Source organism: Poromitra crassiceps (assembly GCF_964638095.1).
Source record: "Poromitra crassiceps genome assembly, chromosome: 6".
Lineage (NCBI taxonomy): Eukaryota > Metazoa > Chordata > Actinopteri > Beryciformes > Melamphaidae > Poromitra > Poromitra crassiceps.
In genome coordinates this window covers 53,984,003-54,005,202 of record NC_139627.1, presented here as the reverse complement: position 1 = coordinate 54,005,202, position 21,200 = coordinate 53,984,003, and the positions used below count along the sequence as shown (strand labels likewise).

The following is a 21,200-nucleotide window of genomic DNA, read 5'->3' as shown; positions in this document are numbered from 1 at the left end:
AAGGAGAACTTACCTCCAAAACACTTTTTTTCAGCTTTTAACCAATATATATGACTTTGGGGGTGATGTCTGAAGAATGCTGGTCAAAATGTCCACATTTGTGACCAAACTGTTGCCATTTTACCATTTGTATCATTTTTCAGCAGCATAACTGGCATAAGCGCCCTCTAAGGGTGGAACACTGCTTTTTTTTGCCCTCAAATGAATGGGAGATTTGGTACAACCTGACGTCAGGTTGTCCCCAAAGACTATGGATTTCAAGATAGTTACTCCCCTACTCCCCTGTACCCTTTCGGCTCCTCACAACTACAAGCCTATTCCCATGATGTCACTTGACCTGTTAATCACCTGTAAATTGATTACAATCGCCTGTTATTTTCCTACCAACTCCTATGTAACACAATACTATCAATAAACGCCACTATAATCATAAAAGGAACGACATGGCCATCATATCATCAATCATAAGCACTTTCTCCCGGCCAGTCAAGCGGGAGAGTCACAGTCTGCTCTGCACATGCACGGAGCCCCAAGCTCCGGGGGCGCGCGCAGCAGCAGCACACAGCAGAGCCTCTCAGTCATGGCCGAGGCGGGCAACATCAGAGGCGGGGGCTTTTGCATGGGAACAGTCTGACATTTCCGCAAACAAATCTCATCGCAGTTTAGCGCACATGTAAAATATAACGCTATACTACGACGTGACAACATCACAACACTGCTCTAAACACATCGGCTACTATAATATATTTCCCTGAATCTCATACTGAGATTATATCGGTATTGAGTTTGGACAGACTGAATGGGCTGACTGAGGAGGAGAAGAGCTCTGCACCTCTGCCCTGCGCTGCCTGCCTGAGGAAAAATCAGAGGTGCTGTAACTTTTAACAAGAATCACGAAAAGCCCCAAAACGCAAATTAAAAAAGGATTTCATGGCGCGGTTTATCGCTAGTTAGACGAGGGAATGACGTGGAGAAATCTCGCATTGTGTTACCCCAGAGCGGGGGGTTTGTCCTATTGTGCGGTGTGCAAGCCTCGCGTCAATTATGCTCTTTTAGCGATAGATACACGCTACATACACATACATGGAAAAAATAATTAAATTTCTAGTTTGCCACTGAATTACCAAATTGATATAACTTTCAACCATTTTAAGCAACACTGTTTTAATACAGGCCACCAGCGTTGGCTAGTTGTTGATATTTATAAAGATATTGCAGCTCTCAAATAAATTATTTTCGAGGCGGTGGGCAAACTGTAATGGCGTCGATTTCCCAAAAAAATTATTGAGCTGAGGACAGCCAAAGAGTTTAGTATAGACAAGAGCATATGTCATTTCTTGGTTTTTTCCATAGGTATTTTCAAATCACTGTTCTGATACATATCTAGGGGGTAAGTCCTCCTAATGTCAGAATTCTCAGATTAAAGGCAGAATTCTCAGATTAGTCAGCATTACATGTGACATAACTGATGATGTCACTGATATTACCCAAATGTGAATGTATGGGGTGCCTAGATTTATATGAGGTCAAAGTGGGCTCACATGGAACCCCTGCCTAGGCCCTGCCTGCCTAGGCCCTGTCTGCCTAGGCCCTGCCTGCCTAGGCCCTGTCTGCCTAGATCCTGTCTGCCTAGGACCTGCCTGACTAGGCCCTGCCTGCCTAGACCCTGTCTTCCTAGACCCTGTCTTCCTAGGCCCTGTCTGTCTAGGCCCTGTCTGCCTAGGGCCTGTCTTCCTAGGCCCTGTCTGCCTAGGCCCTGCCTTCCTAGGCCCTGTCTGCCTAGGCCCTGTCTTCCTAGACCCTGTCTTCCTAGGCCCTGTCTTCCTAGGCCCTGCCTTCCTAGGCCCTGTCTGCCTAGGCCCTGTCTGCCTAGGCCCTGTCTTCCTAGACCCTGTCTTCCTAGACCCTGTCTTCCTAGGCCCTGTCTGCCTAGGCCCTGTCTTCCTAGGCCCTGTCTGCCTAGGCCCTGCCTGCCTAGGCCCTGTCTGCCTAGACCCTGCCTTCCTAGGCCCTGTCTGCCTAGGCCCTGTCTTCCTAGGCCCTGTCTTCCTAGGCCCTGCCTGCCTAGGCCCTGCCTGCCTAGACCCTGCCTTCCTAGGCCCTGTCTGCCTAGGCCCTGTCTTCCTAGGCCCTGTCTGCCTAGACCCTGTCTTCCTAGGCCCTGTCTGCCTAGGCCCTGTCTTCCTAGGCCCTGTCTGCCTAGGCCCTGTCTTCCTAGGCCCTGTCTGCCTAGGCCCTGCCTTCCTAGGCCCTGCCTGCCTAGGCCCTGTCTGCCTAGATCCTGTCTGCCTAGGCCCTGTCTGCCTAGGCCCTGTCTGCCTAGGACCTGTCTGCCTAGGCCCTGTCTGCCTAGGCCCTGTCTGCCTAGGCCCTGTCTTCCTAGGCCCTGCCTGCCTAGGTCCTGCCTGACTAGGCCCTGTCTGCCTAGATCCTGTCTGCCTAGATCCTGTCTGCCTAGATCCTGTCTGCCTAGATCCTGTCTGCCTAGATCCTGTCTGCCTAGGCCCTGTCTGCCTAGGCCCTGTCTGCCTAGACCCTGCCTGCCTAGGCCCTGCCTGCCTAGGCCCTGTCTGCCTAGATCCTGTCTGCCTAGATCCTGTCTGCCTAGATCCTGTCTGCCTAGGCCCTGTCTGCCTAGGCCCTGTCTGCCTAGATCCTGTCTGCCTAGGCCCTGTCTGCCTAGATCCTGTCTGCCTAGATCCTTTCTGCCTAGATCCTGTCTGCCTAGATCATGTCTGCCTAGATCCTGTCTGCCTAGGCCCTGTCTGCCTAGACCCTGCCTGCCTAGACCCTGCCTGCCTAGGCCCTGTCTGCCTAGGCCCTGCCTGCCTAGGCCCTGTCTGCCTAGACCCTGCCTGCCTAGACCCTGCCTGCCTAGGCCCTGCCTGCCTAGGCCCTGTCTGCCTAGACCCTGCCTGCCTAGGCCCTGCCTGCCTAGGCCCTGCCTGCCTAGGCCCTGTCTGCCTAGACCCTGCCTGCCTAGGCCCTGCCTGCCTAGACCCTGCCTGCCTAGGCCCTGTCTGCCTAGGCCCTGCCTGCCTAGGCCCTGTCTGCCTAGACCCTGCCTGCCTAGACCCTGCCTGCCTAGGCCCTGCCTGCCTAGGCCCTGTCTGCCTAGACCCTGCCTGCCTAGGCCCTGCCTGCCTAGGCCCTGCCTGCCTAGGCCCTGTCTGCCTAGACCCTGCCTGCCTAGGCCCTGTCTGCCTAGGCCCTGCCTGCCTAGGCCCTGCCTGCCCTGCCTCGGGCTTTTCTAAATCTCACCTGCACATTTTGCTTCTTCTTTTCTTGCTGTGTTTATCATGCAAATGAATCAATCTCAATCTAAATAATGGCTGTGAGTCTTACCGGTTTCCTGAACTTGAGCCAGGTGCAGGTGATGGGCGGAGCTCCGGAGAACCTGCAGGCGATCTGGACCTTCTGTCCCGCCAGCTTCTTCATATCCTCAGGGAACTGCAGGATCTTAGGGGGCAGGGCTGAAGAGAGGGGGAGGGTGTCAATAACCAATCAGTAATAAGCAAAAACAATGTACTGTCCAGGATCTGAGGGGAGGGGGGAAATCACCAGTAATGACTAGCCAACCAAATCTGCAGCTTTTAAAAGGGGCGGGGCTAGACAGAGAGGATAGGCAATCAATCACTCAATGCTGACCAGCAGGCTGCGATCACTGCTCTCCATCCAACTGTGTGTGTGTGTGTGTGTGTGTGTGTGTGTGTGTGTGTGTGTGTGCGTGTGTGTGTGTGTGTGTGCGCGCGTGTGTGTGCACGCGTGTGTATGTGTGCACGCGCGTGTGTGTGCATGTGTGTGCGCACACGTGTGTGCGTGTGTGTGTAAAGTTGTGTTCCCTGCCTGATCGCTCCAATCCCATATCAATCCACAGCAGTAGCTATAGACATGCCCCCCCGCCCACACACACACACACACACACACACACACACACACACACACACACACACACACAACCCCTGTTAAGCTGCAGTGTGTTGCAGCTCTGACAGCTGCAGCATTGGGTTGCCAGATCGGTTGGATATCAGCTTCTCAAAAGAGGGCTTGGTTTACACCAGGCAGCGATGTGAGGCACTTCTATATCTGGCAACCCGCAGCGCCGCCAGGCTGGGGGGGGGGGGGGGGGGGGGGGGGGGGGGTTACCTCTGAACAGAATGGTCATTCTCATTCAGATCAACAGGCCGTTCTCGATCTGTGTTCTTGTCTATGCTTGTGTTCTTGTGCAACATCATCAGTCGCAGCCCAAGTACTGTCCCAATCAGTGTTGGGGGTAACTCATTACAACAGTTACATATTACATGTAATATATTACTTTTAGCAGTAACTCAGTAATATAACTTATTACTTATAGGATTTCAGTAATATTATACCAGTTACTTGAGTTACATTTGATTAAATCAAAGCACATATTTCAAAAAGATACAATCATTTCCTAATCAAACTGTGTGTTTTTATGCAAATAACCACTACAGATGACAATAACAAAGGAAAAGAATAACATTTAGAATTTTGGATTGTTTACACTGACTTCAAGGCGGATGAAATTATTTTTCGGGATGGTTCCGGGGCGGCAATGTCATTCTGCTGCTGCTGTTATTTTGGTGAAAGTAATGCAAAAGTAGTGTAATAAGTAATGAGTTACTCTACACAGAAAGTAATATTGTAAAGTAACGTATTACTTTCAAATGAAAGTAACTAGTAATATGTAGTATATTACATTTTGAAAGTAACTTGCTCAACACTGGTCCCAATACACAGTTTGCATTTTGCCAAGAACAGTTACAATTCCCGGAAGTGTTTTTGACACGCCATTTTACTAAGGCTGCATCCGCTGGTAATGTGTTTTTGAGCTTGTCGACATGAACATCCCAGCATTCATTTCGGCATTCAAGTAAGGAGCGTAAAGTAGTAGAGAAAGAGGAGCAACAACGGTATTTTTTTAATTATTATTATTTTTTAATTATTTTCGATACTATTTTACCACTAAATTCACTTCTGAGAATTTTTATTGCGACAAATCAACTGTGTAGATTTCAAATATTGGCGTTTTCAAAAATATTTTACGAAAACTGATCGCCAATCTTGCTGTGACCCGCTGGACTATAGCTTCTATATGAACGCCAATCTTGCTGTGACCCGCTGGACTATAGCTTCTATATGAAGGGACTCAGAGCATGGTCTTACATCAGCATGCTTCCAAACCATGAAGAGTCTGAATCACAAATCAGCATTTCCTGCTTCCCTGCATTTGCACCAGGAGAAATCCCGGGCCAAATCTGATTAGCTGGGCTCTTGCGGAATTCCGGCTCGCCATCTATGGTTGGTCAATTCATATATCTGTCATGCATATTGTTTTGCTCTTAGGGGGCGGTCCTTAACCACTTGTCAAGAGTTGTGCACCAGACAGATATCTATCTACAGCAGGAAGTCACTGAGCCCAGAGGTTTGGCTTGCTGCCATGGATTGCTAACATGCTAAGACGCTAACAGTTCTGACATTCAGGGTTAAACTTGTGCCGTCACCAGCAGGGCAACTGGTGAATGTAGTTGGAGCTTGTTGGCACCACAGCTTCATAGAGCAAAACAGGAATGAATCCGGAAGTAGCATGTTGGATCCTACGGGGTAAAGTCAATGGGGTTTTAGAATGGGGATTTCACTGAAATGCATCAAATAAGGTCTGTGGTTAACAAAAGTTTATGGGAGTGGGAATAATTTGGTTTCAGCAGGATCATCTTCACAAACGTGAATCACTTTTATGCTTTTTGAAACGTAAATGTGTTGTTTTTTTAAATGTGATTTTTAGAAAACACTTCATTCTAAAACCCCATTGACTTTTCCCCGTAAGATCCAACATGTCCGCGCCTTCCGACTACAAAAATACATCATCCCTGAGGTACTCTATTTACAGAAACTACAGATAGATAGATAGATAGATAGATATAGGATAGATGGATAGATATAGGATATATATATATATAGGATAGATGGATAGATAGATATAGGATAGATGGATAGATATAGGATAGATAGATATAGGATAGATGGATAGATAGATAGATATAGGATAGATGGATAGATAGATATAGGATAGATGGATAGATAGATAGATATAGGATAGATGGATAGATAGATATAGGATAGATAGATATAGGATAGATAGATAGATATAGGATAGATGGATAGATAGATATAGGATAGATAGATATAGGATAGATAGATAGATATAGGATAGATGGATAGATAGATATAGGATAGATAGATATAGGATAGATAGATAGATATAGGATAGATGGATAGATGGATAGATAGATAGATATAGGATAGATGGATAGATATGTGTCACTCACCTTGTTTGGGAGGAGTCTTTGGTGTTGGTTTCTTTATCGTGGCCTCCTCTGGTGGAGAGAGAAAACAGCTGGTCAACAACAACAGAGAGTACACACACACACACACACACACACACACACACACACACACACACACACACACACACACACACGATGTATGATGTGATCTGTGTTGAAATAACATAAACCCATACACAGATAGATGTTCATAGTGTGTCTCCTATGTATCTTAACATTGTATTAATATTGTTTTGTTTCATTGATTCTTGATGCTTTAGTAATATCGTTGTAACATTCGTGGCAATAAAAAGAGAGACACAGAGAGACACAGAGGGAGAGACAGAGAGAGAGAGACAGAGAAGACAGAGAGAGAGACAGAGAGACACAGAGAGAGACACAGAGAGAGAGAGACAGCGAAACAGACAGACAGAGAGAGACACAGAGGGAGAGACAGAGGCAGAGAGACAGAGACACAGAGGGAGAGACAGAGGCAGAGACAGAGACACAGAGGGAGAGACAGAGGCAGAGAGACAGAGAGAGACACAGAGGGAGAGACAGAGAGAGGGAGAGAGAGAGACACAGTAAGACAGACAGAGAGAGGGAGAGAGAGAGAGAGAGATAGAGATTGAGAGAGTGGATGGAGATCTTCTCTGTTGACCCTATATGGACATTCTAAAAATAGTTCCTCAGGATCCAGGAAATAGTTCCTGGTGTTTTTATTTATTCAGACCACTGTCACTTTAAAAATGGAGAGAGAGAGAGAGAGAGAGAGAGAGAGAGAGAGAGAGAGAGAGAGAGAGAGACTATTAAGCTCTGATGATATTTATTCTCTCTCTTTCTGCTTAGAGAAGCCTTCCTCCCTCCCTCCCTCCCTCCTTTGCTGGAAAGAAAAACATGTGGTTTTTCCAATCCAAAACTCTTTGTGCCCTCAGACCAAACTGACAGAGAAGAGCTGTTGTTCTGTGACAGCCCAACCTCTGGCAGCATCTTAGGCAGTTTTTATTTTACCTGTGATTGTTTGCTTTGGTCTGAATCAGTTGATGAATTTGTCGTTTGGTTCGCTTTCTTTTCACACAGAGGAAAATCCAAGGCAAGCAAAATGCATCACTACAAACCACGTCACATGGTTTGAGGTGCCTCAAGAGATTTGGCTTGAGTACCAAAGCTCTTGTGAATTTCTATCGTTGCACCATAGAAAGTGTTCTGACAGGTTGCATCACAGTGTGCTTTGACAACCTGACTGGCCAGGACTGCAGACGCTTACAGAGGACTGTGAAGGACTGCAGACGCTTACAGAGGACTGTGAAGGACTGCAGACGCTTACAGAGGACTGTGAAGGACTGCAGACGCTTACAGAGGACTGTGAAGGACTGCAGACGCTTACAGAGGACTGTGAAGGACTGCAGACGCTTACAGAGGACTGTGAAGGACTGCAGACGCTTACAGAGGACTGTGAAGGACTGCAGACGCTTACAGAGGACTGTGAAGGCAGCAGCTAAAACCAACCAACTGCCACAACTCCATAACATCTAAGCTGTAAGAAGAAAGCTCAGAACATCATCAAAGACACCAGCCACCCCGCTCATACCCTGTTCTCACTCCTCCCATCCAAAAAAAACTTTACCGGAGCATCCAATCACACACCAACTGTCTCAGTAATAGTTTCTTCCCCAGGCAGGCAGGCTGCTGAACAGCTCAACCATATGCACTGAAACGCACTTGTCACTTTGTCTGTATTGTTAATCACATTGTATTGTATTGTAGGATTGTGGTATATCATCATCATCAGGTCGAGTGGGTTCCTCTGGCAATGATGGATCTCCATTCCTCCCTCGCCTGCATACTGCAGTCAGCCCTGTGTCCTGCCCTGTGTCTCGCCCTCTCTCTCTCCACTCTCAACTACAGCACTCTCTCTCTCCACTCTCAACTACAGCACTCTCTCTCTCTCCACTCTCAACTACAGCACACTCTCTCTCCACTCTCAACTACAGCACTCTCTCTCTCCACTCTCAACTACAGCACACTCTCTCTCCACTCTCAACTACAGCACTCTCTCTCTCTCCACTCTCAACTACAGCACACTCTCTCTCCACTCTCAACTACAGCACTCTCTCTCTCTCCACTCTCAACTACAGCACACTCTCTCTCCACTCTCAACTACAGCACTCTCTCTCTCTCCACTCTCAACTACAGCACACTCTCTCTCCACTCTCAACTACAGCACTCTCTCTCTCTCCACTCTCAACTACAGCACTCTCTTTCTCTCTCCACTCTCAACTACAGCACTCTCTCTCTCCACTCTCAACTACAGCACTCTCTCTCTCTCCACTCTCAACTACAGCACTCTCTCTCTCCACACTCAACTACAGCACTATCTCTCTCCACTCTCAACTACAGCACTCTCTCTCTCTCTCCACTCTCAACTACAACACTCTCTCTCTCCACTCTCAACTACAGCACTCTCTCTCTCCACTCTCAACTACAGCACTCTCTCTCTCCACTCTCAACTACAGCACTCTCTCTCTCCACTCTCAACTACAGCACTCTCTCTCTCTCCACTCTCAACTACAGCACACTCTCTCTCCACTCTCAACTACAGCACTCTCTCTCTCTCCACTCTCAACTACAGCACTCTCTCTCTACAGCACTCTCTCTCTCCACTCTCAACTACAGCACTCTCTCTCTCCACTCTCAACTACAGCACTCTCTCTCTCTCCACTCTCAACTACAGCACTCTCTCTCTCCACTCTCAACTACAGCACACTCTCTCTCCACTCTCAACTACAGCACTCTCTCCACTCTCAACTACAGCACTCTCTCTCTCCACTCTCAACTACAGCACTCTCTCTCTCCACTCTCAACTACAGCACTCTCTCCACTCTCAATACAGCACACTCTCTCTCTCCACTCTCAACTACAGCACTCTCTCTCCACTCTCAACTACAGCACTCTCTCTCTCCACTCTCAACTACAGCACTCTCTCCACTCTCAATACAGCACACTCTCTCTCTCCACTCTCAACTACAGCACTCTCTCTCTCCACTCTCAACTACAGCACTCTCTCTCTCCACTCTCAACTACAGCACTCTCTCCACTCTCAACTACAGCACTCTCTCTCTCTCCACTCTCAACTACAGCACTCTCTCTCTCCACTCTCAACTACAGCACTCTCTCCACTCTCAATACAGCACACTCTCTCTCTCCACTCTCAACTACAGCACTCTCTCTCTCCACTCTCAACTACAGCACTCTCTCTCTCCACTCTCAACTACAGCACTCTCTCCACTCTCAACTACAGCACTCTCTCTCTCTCCACTCTCAACTACAGCACTCTCTCTCTCCACTCTCAACTACAGCACACTCTCTCTCCACTCTCAACTACAGCACTCTCTCTCTCCACTCTCAACTACAGCACTCTCTCTCTCTCCACTCTCAACTACAGCACTCTCTCTCTCCACTCTCAACTACAGCACTCTCTCTCTCCACTCTCAACTACAGCACTCTCTCTCTCTCCACTCTCAACTACAGCACTCTCTCTCTCTCCACTCTCAACTACAGCACTCTCTCTCTCCACTCTCAACTACAGCACTCTCTCTCTCTCCACTCTCAACTACAGCACTCTCTCTCTCTCCACTCTCAACTACAGCACTCTCTCTCTCCACTCTCAACTACAGCACTCTCTCCACTCTCAACTACAGCACTCTCTCTCTCTCCACTCTCAACTACAGCACTCTCTCTCTCCACTCTCAACTACAGCACACTCTCTCTCCACTCTCAACTACAGCACTCTCTCTCTCCACTCTCAACTACAGCACTCTCTCTCTCTCCACTCTCAACTACAGCACTCTCTCTCTCCACTCTCAACTACAGCACTCTCTCTCTCCACTCTCAACTACAGCACTCTCTCTCTCTCCACTCTCAACTACAGCACTCTCTCTCTCTCCACTCTCAACTACAGCACTCTCTCTCTCCACTCTCAACTACAGCACTCTCTCTCTCTCCACTCTCAACTACAGCACACTCTCTCTCCACTCTCAACTACAGCACTCTCTCTCTCCACTCTCAACTACAGCACTCTCTCTCTCTCCACTCTCAACTACAGCACTCTCTCTCTCCACTCTCAACTACAGCACTCTCTCTCTCCACTCTCAACTACAGCACTCTCTCTCTCTCCACTCTCAACTACAGCACTCTCTCTCTCTCCACTCTCAACTACAGCACTCTCTCTCCCCACTCGGTGGGTGAAGAGTTCCTGGGCTTCTCTGATTTCATTCTCATATGAACGTAGTACTTGGGCCTGTAGACATCTACTCTGACGTGGCTTGATGGTAAATCCAAGTTCATTCCCCTTGTCTCTTAGTGCATACATAGTCCAGCACTATTATAAACAGATCTGGTGCCAGTGTGTCTCCCTGTAGCACCCCTGTCTTGAGTTGGAATTCTTCTGTTAATCCGTCCGGAGTTTGCACTCTTGCTCTGGTATTCATGTACATGATGTCAGATATGGCCTGACCTATATAACTATATACACTTGAGTGTATAGCCCTGTTGTGTTGTGGAGCCTACAGAGTTATGTAGGGTTACACTTTCTTTCTTTCTTGTCGGGTCTGTGTGACCATGTCCTTGTGTGTTTAGGCTGAGGGTGCTCTGAGCATAACAATGTCATTGTATTTATACATATGACAATAAAGATGAACTTGAACTTGAACTATCACTCTGCTTATTGGTCAGATGTTTCTATCACTCTGCTTATTGGTCAGATGTTTCTATCACTCTGCTTATTGGTCAGATGTTTCGGGCATGGGTGCAAGAAATAATACAGGAAGAAGGTCCTGTGTTCTGGACTACAGGTAGTGCACATGCACTATGCATGTAGTTTAACATGAAGCAATGGCAGAGTTAGTATTTACAGAGCTACTAAAGTCCTGAAAGGTGATATTTATATCCACAAGATAAATACAAGTTATTATCTTGTTTGCACAAGATAAACAACTTGTTCACACAAAATAAAATAAAAATCACCTTTTGGGACTTAAGGGGCTCCTTAGGAATTTACTCATAACTCTCGTCATAGATTTGACCATTTATTGCATAAATGGAAATAGTTATGTTGAAGGCTCCGCTCTTTACAGAAGATGCTCGTCCCTGAACCAGCCCAGCATCAAGCTACGCCGAGCAGGGAGGGCAGCGAAAATCCCCCCATGGTGATACAAGATTCCAGACAAATGTACAGCCATAGTGAGTAACAGAGGGAGCCTAAGCAAGACATGGAATACATGTTCACTTTTTGAGCCATGCAGACTCTGAGCTAGAATACATGATTAGCCTTTGAGCCAAGCAGACTGAGCTATAAAGGTGGAGGCTGGGGTGGTGGAGGCAAAGCATTGCCAGCAGCAGCATTGTGAGGCAGCATGGGTGGAGCAGATCAGAGTGAGAGAGGAGGCCGTATTTAAATGGACCACCTTATTGTGAGAATGGCTGTGATTGGTGAATGAATGATCCAATCAGCGGCTGACAGCTGGATACAGCCGGGGCGTAGCGCATGACTTACTAACGCGCAGCTTCATTCATCATCTGGTTAATAGGCAAAAATGTACCAGCAGAATGCTGAATGAACTTTGAGGAAACGTCTTGAAAATACTATACTGTAAGCTGCTATAGTTGTAATTCTACAGTAGTAATACTATACTGCTGTAGTTGTAATACTACAGTAGTAATGTCATACTGCTACGGTTGTACGTACTACAGTAGTAAAACTATACTGCTGTAGTTGTAATACTACAGTAGTACTACTATACTGCTGTAGTTGTAATACTACAGTAGTAATACTATACTGCTGTAGTTGTAATACTACAGTAGTAATGTCATACTGCTATGGTTGTACGTACTACAGTAGTAAAACTATACTGCTGTAGTTGTAATACTACAGTAGTAATACTATACTGCTGTAGTTGTAATACTACAGTAGTAATACTATACTGCTGTAGTTGTAATACTACAGTAGTAATGTCATACTGCTATGGTTGTACGTACTACAGTAGTAAAACTATACTGCTGTAGTTGTAATACTACAATAGTAATACTATACTGCTGTAGTTGTAATACTACAGTAGTAATACTATACTGCTGTAGTTGTAATACTACAGTAGTAATGTCATACTGCTATGGTTGTACGTACTACAGTAGTAAAACTATACTGCTGTAGTTGTAATACTACAGTAGTACTACTATACTGCTGTAGTTGTAATACTACAGGGGCCAGTTGCACCAACTGGTCTTACACTGGTCTTAAGCTAAGTTGGTCGTAACTTTACGACCTAACAGCTACGCCGGTTGCACCAAGACGGCTTAAGCCTTATTTTCACTAAGCCCAGGCGGTAAGAGTTACGCCTGGTCAGGAGGAGGTGTAGAGCCTGCCTGTAACAGAGATCTCCGCGGAGACTGTTTTGAGTCCTTACCGTCATCGTCGTAACACAGCCAGTTCTCCGTCTTTGAAAGCACGATGTTAGATTATAACTAACTAGTTGTGTGGCTTAGCCTTCCCAAATGTTGCCGTTAATTTTTTAGAATGTAATACATAGAATTGGGAACGTTACATTCAATTTCATTCAGACTGTCTGTCTGGCTCAATCGCCGCCATTTTTCCCCCGGAGCGAGGGAGGGTGGGATGAGGGAGGGTGTAGTGATGCACATACAGTAGTGGCTGATAGAGCGTAGTGGCACAGTGACGCTCCAAGCAGGTCGCGAGGCACATTTTTGCAACATCATCCAATCAGAGTGCATTCCCTGGCAATTCACATGGACGCGCATTGCTACGACCAGCATAGTTAAGACCAGACGTAAGCCGTGTTGGTGCAACAGGCGGAAATCCACTCTAAAGACTGGTCTTAACTAAGACCGACGTAGGAGTTACGACCAGGCATAGTTAAGACCACTTGGTGCAACCGGCCCCAGTAGTACTACTATACTGCTGTAGTTGTAATACTACAGTAGGAATTACTGCTGTAGTTGGGTCAGATCAAAGTTGGATCACATTCCCACCCCACATGAACTGAGTTGATTTGGGAGCGGACCCAGACCACCTCCTCTAAAGGGTCTCAGTGCGTTTGTTTTGGTTTGCACATGAGTGTGATTACTGTTCACACCTGCCCAAATGAAGGTTGGTTTCCCCCAAGGGGGAAAACCAAGGGGCAAAACCAACCAGAGTCCGAATTACCCAGACTAAAAGTGCAGGTGTAAAAACGCCCTAAACTGAGCCGAACCAAATCAAACTCCATTAGATTTAAATGAATGAATGAAGAGCCATTAGCCCTCCATTAGATTTGGGTTAGGGTTAACACAGCCATTAGCCCTCCATTAGATTTACATTCCAATGTTTTAGACACAATGCTCCAGAAAAATCCATCAAACATTCAAACATGACCAGGAAGCAGGATATTCGAGCTTCATTTTCTGGTATCAAAAACCAATGGGCTCACTTAGTCCAGATAATATATAAAGTCAATGCACAAACCTGAACCCTGAAATCTATGCTGAACTCTGAACCCTGAGTGCAATTTCCTTCAACTTTCCTACTACTTTCCTTCAGCTGTAATGAGTTACTTCTGTCTGTGTGCTATGTGCTGTAATGAGTTACTTCTGTCTGTGTGCTATGTGCTGTAATGAGTTACTTCTGTCTGTGTGCTATGTGCTGTAATGAGTTACTTCTGTCTGTGTGCTATGTGCTGTAATGAGTTACTTCTGTCTGTGTGCTATGTGCTGTAATGAGTTACTTCTGTCTGTGTGCTATGTGCTGTAATGAGTTACTTCTGTCTGTGTGCTATGTGCTGTAATGAAGGACCGGGGTCCCACTCTTTAACAGCTACCATGGTGTCAGTGACTCATATACACAAATATCCAAAACACACAATAACACACACTCCGACACCGAGACAAACACATGCACAACATGCACACACACACTCTCTCTCTCTCTCTCAGCAGCTGCGAGCGCGAGCCAACATGATGTATAGTCAACAACTCGTCACTTCCACACTGGGTCCACACCAACTATGTGCTAACAGCTTAGGGGGCGCTTGATTCGTCTATCCCAGCATGCCAGGTGGGCTGGCACACTGGTGACCACTGCACTGCACTGAGGAGCCGGTCTCACTTTACAATCTCTACCGAACACAGTCACACATGCAGATATATACTAACTATACATATACTATAGATATATACTATAGATATACACTGACTATACTGTACATAAATAAAGACTGTCTACTTGCCAAGTTCAACCCTCCCGTTTTTTCCCGGGAGACTCCCCATTGCCCTCTCCCGGGGTCACGATTATCCTCTATTTCTCCCGTTATCTCATTATCACCACCTGTTTCTGGCACTGTACAGTGTGTATAAGCCTACTGTCCTACTGTTTCCACCCAGACAACAATACAGCTACACCACATGTATCTGTACAGTGTGTATAAGCCTACTGTCCTACTGTTTCCACCCAGACAACAATACAGCTATACCACATGTATCTGTACAGTGTGTATAAGCCTACTGTCCTACTGTTTCCACCCAGACAACAATACAGCTACACCACATGTATCTGTACAGTGTGTATAAGCCTACTGTCCTACTGTTTCCACCCAGACAACAATACAGCTACACCACATGTATCTGTACAGTGTGTATAAGCCTACTGTCCTACTGTTTCCACCCAGACAACAATACAGCTACATAGGGATGCAGGGGTTAACCGGTTTGACTATTAACCGCGATTTAAAACGTCACGGTTATATAACCGCAGAGGCTCCGCTACACCGAGTGTTTTGTTTCACAACAGTCCGTCAGTTTAAACTCCCATGCGGCGCAGACGGCGCTGGAAGGAGAGGAACCTTACCTGTCTCTCTCGCTTCGTTTCCGCACGGACTATTTAGCGGAGGCACCAAACACAGGCAGCTGCCATGTCTCACAGTAGTAGCCAGTCTGTAGCCTAGCCATGGACGCCAGCACCAAAATAAATGTTGCAATACATGTCCCGCAAGGTTTCTGAGATGAGGGGAAAGTCTGAGCTGGTGTTACGTTAAACCAAACGTGGAGAGGAGGCAGCGGATTTGTTTAGCGTTAACATAGTCATTGACGTTAACGTTAGCTGTTGTGGCTAATGTTAGCTAGCTGGCCATGGCCTAGCGTACATAGTTCCTCAAGCTCGTTGTGACCAAACATCCCCGCATTTAAAGCACTTCATGCTCCCAGCGCTGGCCTAAACCATAGAGAACCTCATGCTTTACACGAAAACAAACCAAGGGTTTGTGTCAACTCCAAAAGCAACCCGCTAACGTTACATGTAGGCCTAATAACGTGAAGCTAACGTAGCTAGCTGCTTGGCAGTCCTGATCTGACTGAGACAAGGAAAACAAATGCGCACATTTACATAACAAACACCAGTCAACACCACAGAGTGTCCTTTCTTTAATCTAGAGGAGCATTTTCCAGTAAAAAGTGAAACGACACATGATGGCTTATAGTGAGGCTTTCCATGCCTGCCCCATCATCACTTCAATAGAACTGACCCCAATGCAAAATTCAGACGGCACATTTAGTTGCCAGTAACATGCCAATAAGAGTCTAAGTTACTATGCCTTTTGTGTTTTTTTCTGCAGACTAAGCAGCTATAGGCTTTCGCTTCTATAAAATAATAATAAAATATTTTTTGTATTAACTATTGAGTGATACACTTTACTAATACAATCATATTATATCAGAAATGTTCACAATAGTGATGTCAGTTAGATTTGTTTAGGTCAGAGCCATGGAATATTAAATCATCCATCTTTGCTCACTACATCTGCCCTTTCTTCTTTTTTTAATCCCAGGTGTGCATAAAATACAGGTTAAGAACTTATTTTTTTAAATACAAAAATGTGAAAAAAGTAACATAGTATGTTTATCGTATCGGTTATTGGCCAGGAGAATATTTATCGGTTAGCGTAGGCCTATACTATCGGCTGTAAAAATCCATATCGTGCATTAGTATTCCGGAAGGCAGCAACTGTTAAGATTGTGGGGGAAATACAATAAAACCTCTATTTAGAGAATGCTCATGTGATTTTTATACGTCCATAACAATAATCGTGAAACCGTGATAATCGTGGTTTTTTCTCAGACTATAATCGTACATCAAAACTTATAATCGATGCATCCCTACAGCTACACCACATGTATCTGTACAGTGTGTATAAGCCTACTGTCCTACTGTTTCCACCCAGACAACAATACAGCTACACCACATGTATCTGTACAGTGTGTATAAGCCTACTGTCCTACTGTTTCCTCCCAGACAACAATACAGCTACATCACATGTATCTGTACAGTGTGTATAAGCCTACTGTCCTACTGTTTCCACCCAGACAACAATACAGCTACACCACATGTATCTGTACAGTGTGTATAAGCCTACTGTCCTACTGTTTCCACCCAGACAACAATACAGCTACACCACATGTATCTGTACAGTGTGTATAAGCCTACTGTCCTACTGTTTCCTCCCAGACAACAATACAGCTACACCACATGTATCTGTACAGTGTGTATAAGCCTACTGTCCTACTGTTTCCACCCAGACAACAATACAGCTACACCACATGTATCTGTACAGTGTGTATAAGCCTACTGTCCTACTGTTTCCACCCAGACAACAATACAGCTACATCACATGTATCTGTACAGTGTGTATAAGCCTACTGTCCTACTGTTTCCACCCAGACAACAATACAGCTACACCACATGTATCTGTACAGTGTGTATAAGCCTACTGTCCTACTGTTTCCACCCAGACAACAATACAGCTACACCACATGTATCTGTACAGTGTGTATAAGCCTACTGTCCTGGCAATTAGAGGCGTGCACATACTGATGTGGTATCGTCCGCAGCGCACACCTGTCCATTTGCACCCGCACAACAGTGATTTGTGCACGAATAACTCTCTTTTTGCGAATATGCAAAGACAATGACAGAAAAAACACACGAGGTTCACATGTGTCCACATGTTTCACCACATGTGGCACATGTGGTGAAACATGTGGACACATGTTAAATTTCACATGTGAAAACATGTGGAACACATGTGAAACCCATATGGGAAGCATGTGGTTTTGGAACATTTTCACATGTGGAACACATGTTATCACATGTGATAACATGTTGTATAGCAACATGTTTTCCACATGTGGAAAACAACATTTACATCGGTTTCACATGTAAATCACATAGGTTTCACATCGTCGCTGTTGTGCCAGGACCTCGAATGTGCCTTTTTTCACTTTTTTATTTTTTGTCATAAATCAGTGCCATTGGTCACCCTTCACGTCTCTGTGTGGTTTTTACCAAATGCAACCAATGGAAAAGCATTAAAACGAGCTTGTGAGTAAATCTCGTAACGCCATTCGCCCTCAATCCTCGAAATTCATCCCCTACCTCCATCTGTACCCCCCACGCAGGACAATAAACCCAGAAAAGTCACACGGCAGACGCGCTGTGTATTTCTCATATCGTTTTGACTAATCCTGGCTTCCTCTGATGTTAATATATCAATCAAATGTTTTCCAGTTATTCCTAGGCTGCAAACTTGTTTTAACATGCAAATCGGAGTGTTTTCTGATGAGACTAAAGTAACGTTAACGCTACGTTATGTCAGACTATTTCTCACCCCATGCGAAAGCCCCCGCCTCGGACATGAGAGGCGAGGGGCAATGCTGTTGCTGCTGCGCGCGCCCCCGCGCCCTGGAGCTTGGGGCTTGTGCATGAGCATGCGACTCTCTCCCGCTTGACTGGCCGAGAGAAAGTGCTTCCAAGTCGGACTGATAATATAAACAACATCATTTGAGCTTATCCAGGTAAGATATTAATAAAGTAATGACACATTCAGCGGGAAACTAATGTGCCAACTTTGACGACGTTTGGTTCAGTATTTTAAGAGCAAACAGGTTTTTTTAACTTCCTGAAAAGTTGCTGTTTTGGAAATTCGAGGTCCTGGAACGACAGCGATGACATGTAATCAGTCACATGGGAATTGACATGGGTTTCACACATTTCACATGTGAAAACGCTCCAAAACCACATGCTTCCCATGGGCAAAGCATGTGTTCCACATTGTTTTCATGTGATATTTAACATGTTTTCACATGTGATCACATGTGAAATAGCACATGTGAAGTTCATGTGGTTTTTCTGTCAGGCTCTTAAAGGAACACTCCGCCCATTTTCAACCAGCTTTGTATCATTAGAACATCAGTAGTATATCAGAAAACTGTAAACGGTTTTGAAGTCTGTCATATAATTTGACAGTTATTGAGTGTTAAAGTGTGGACCAGTGACATCACTGGTCCACACTAACTCAAATTAATAACTCATTAACTCAAATCGACTCTCAAACTGTAAACGGTTTTGAAGTAATTCATCTAGTTTGACAGTTATTGAGAGTTGATTTGAGTTAATGAGTTATTAATTTGAGTTATGTGGACCAGTGATGTCACTGGTCCACACTTTAACACTCAATAACTGTCAAATTAAATGACAGACTTCAAAACAGTTTACAGTTTTCTGATATACTACTGATGTTCTAATGATACAAAGCTGGTTGAAAATGGGCGGAGTGTTCCTTTAAGAAGCATCTTAACTGGAGCTGTCCACCATCTCGGTGCTGAAAACAAATCAATCAATGCCAGGCTAATCGATTGTTCCACATAATGACATGCTCCCAAATGAAGTTTTGATGTAACAAGTGGCGTCCTACTCACCCCCATCAACAAATAACACTAAAAATGAACAAGCAGGGAAACGAGGCGCCCGAACACGATTATAATACTAACTGCGGGCTGAATCTCATTCCCCTGCTGTTCTGCTTACCTATTCCAAGGAGGATAAAGTTATGGACCATTCATTTGCAATGTGTATGTAATGTGCTAAACAAATTAAATAGCCTTGCTCGCATTGCCCATTACAAATATGAAACACCAGGTTCCTCCACAAAAGTATCATTACACACGCAGAAGAATATCTGAAAACGTCAACTAACTGACGCAAATAATGACCAATGACCTGGATAAAAGTATCCCTGAGTTGGAGAGTGGCTATATTTGTTGATGTGCCCCACAGCATTGTTTGTGTGTGTGCATTTGATGGGGATGAACTAGTCTGTATCTCATAGACGTTTGTGTTTTCTTGTGATCAGACATAGGTTTATAGATGTTATTTATTTACCTTTCTGATCACAAGAAAACACAAACGTCTATGTATAAATGAAGACATGATGAACATCATTGAACTAGTCTGTATCTCATACTGTTCGTGCATGCAGATGTGGGATGGCTGTAGAATAACCTAATCCTGGTCATGTTAAACTTTATTCAATGTTATTTATTTCAGACATGGACTGCAGTTTAAATTGCTTTATATACACAGCATACAACAAAGAGTAAAGGAGGAGCGAGGAAAATTGTGAGAAACACTACAGAGCAGCATCTCAATTCAAATTACAATTTAAGCAACCTTGGGTTCTGTGAAAGGTGCTATATACATCCACAACATTCTTATTATAAAATTAATCCATTCTGATTAGAGGAATATAGCCTACGGTAAAACATTTAAAACACAAGTAACCATACATACAGGGGAGATTTTCAAGTGTTCCCCAATTTTAAACACTAAAGGGTGCATGAAAGAAAGGAAAAGGGGAAAACACAATAAGAGGAACAGTGGACACAAGTATCTCCTTTTGCCTGACGCCGCTGGATCTGTGATCGTTTCATCGTTAAGAAGGTGTTAAGAACACCCCAGACCCTTCTTACAAAACCTCCTTAACGAAAGATCATCTTAGGCTAAGAAGCAATCGGAAAATGCGTTTGCTTCTTACGGGAGCCTTAAAGTCCCTGGAAACCAGATTTTTTTTTTTTATTATTTAGCATTTTGAGTTCATCACATCACAGGAACCTATGTTAATAAGCCACCAGCCAAATTTGAACGATGATGAACGTCGCAAAGTATATAAATTTAGGTTTGACAGTCATGGCAAAAGTCATGAGAATCAATTAGATTTTAGAGTGTATTTTCTCCCGCGGACTGTGTGGGCGTGTCCCGTCTGCAGCAGGTCTCTCTCTCTCTCTCTCGGAGGAGGAGACCTGCTCGGAGGAGACCTCTCTCTCCGTTAACGGAGAGAGAAGGAGAGAGAGAGAGAAGGAAAGAGAGATGGAGTGTGTGTGTGTGTGTGTGTGTGTGTGTGTGTGTGTTCGCGCGTTGCTCGGTGCATAGCCTACTGACAGAGAGGAAGAGATCTCTGCATTGCGAGTGAACAGCGCTACTGTGTGTGTGTCTGTGTGTGCGCGTGCGTTAGGGCTGGCACGGATCACGGATAATCCGTGACCCGTACGGATCAGCCCCCACGGTTCGGCACACGGTTCGGAACGTCGTGGTCCGCGGACCCCCCCCCCCCTCCCCCTCCCCTTTCGTTTCATTTAACGTTTAACGTTAGTGTATGAGAACGCCCAGCGCAGCCAGACACAGACAGGAATAATCATGGCAAGCACAAGTGAGCTTCCTCAACCCTTGTCGCCGCTGTAAAGTATCTCTGAAGGCTGTGGCTAGTGGCTCCTAAAGACAGCGTGACAACAAACTTATTTCAACACCTCTGAAAAAGCACAGGAATGCGATCAGCGTGTTGCGCGCTGCACAATATAACGAGAGCCACAACACACACACGCGCACACGTTTCACAAACACATTATCACCGGACGGTGAAATGTTGCCTTAGGACACATAACAACAAAACAATACGTGGGGCCACTGAGTAGCTTAACGTA

General features: G+C 45.3%; 1 protein-coding gene across 1 annotated transcript in view; it reads right to left on the bottom strand.

The window, feature by feature from the left end:
- Positions 1-486: 486 nt before the first annotated feature.
- LOC310777977 (myosin light chain kinase, smooth muscle-like) overlaps positions 487-21,200 on the bottom strand; it is a gene marked incomplete at both ends in the record, with an annotated part of 130,041 nt that continues 109,327 nt past the window's right edge. Inside the window, 3 exons of the mRNA XM_083638307.1 lie at positions 487-612; positions 3,346-3,473; positions 6,351-6,398. Coding sequence (XP_083494433.1) covers positions 487-612; positions 3,346-3,473; positions 6,351-6,398 — 302 coding nt within the window. The remainder of the gene's footprint in view (positions 613-3,345; positions 3,474-6,350; positions 6,399-21,200) is intronic.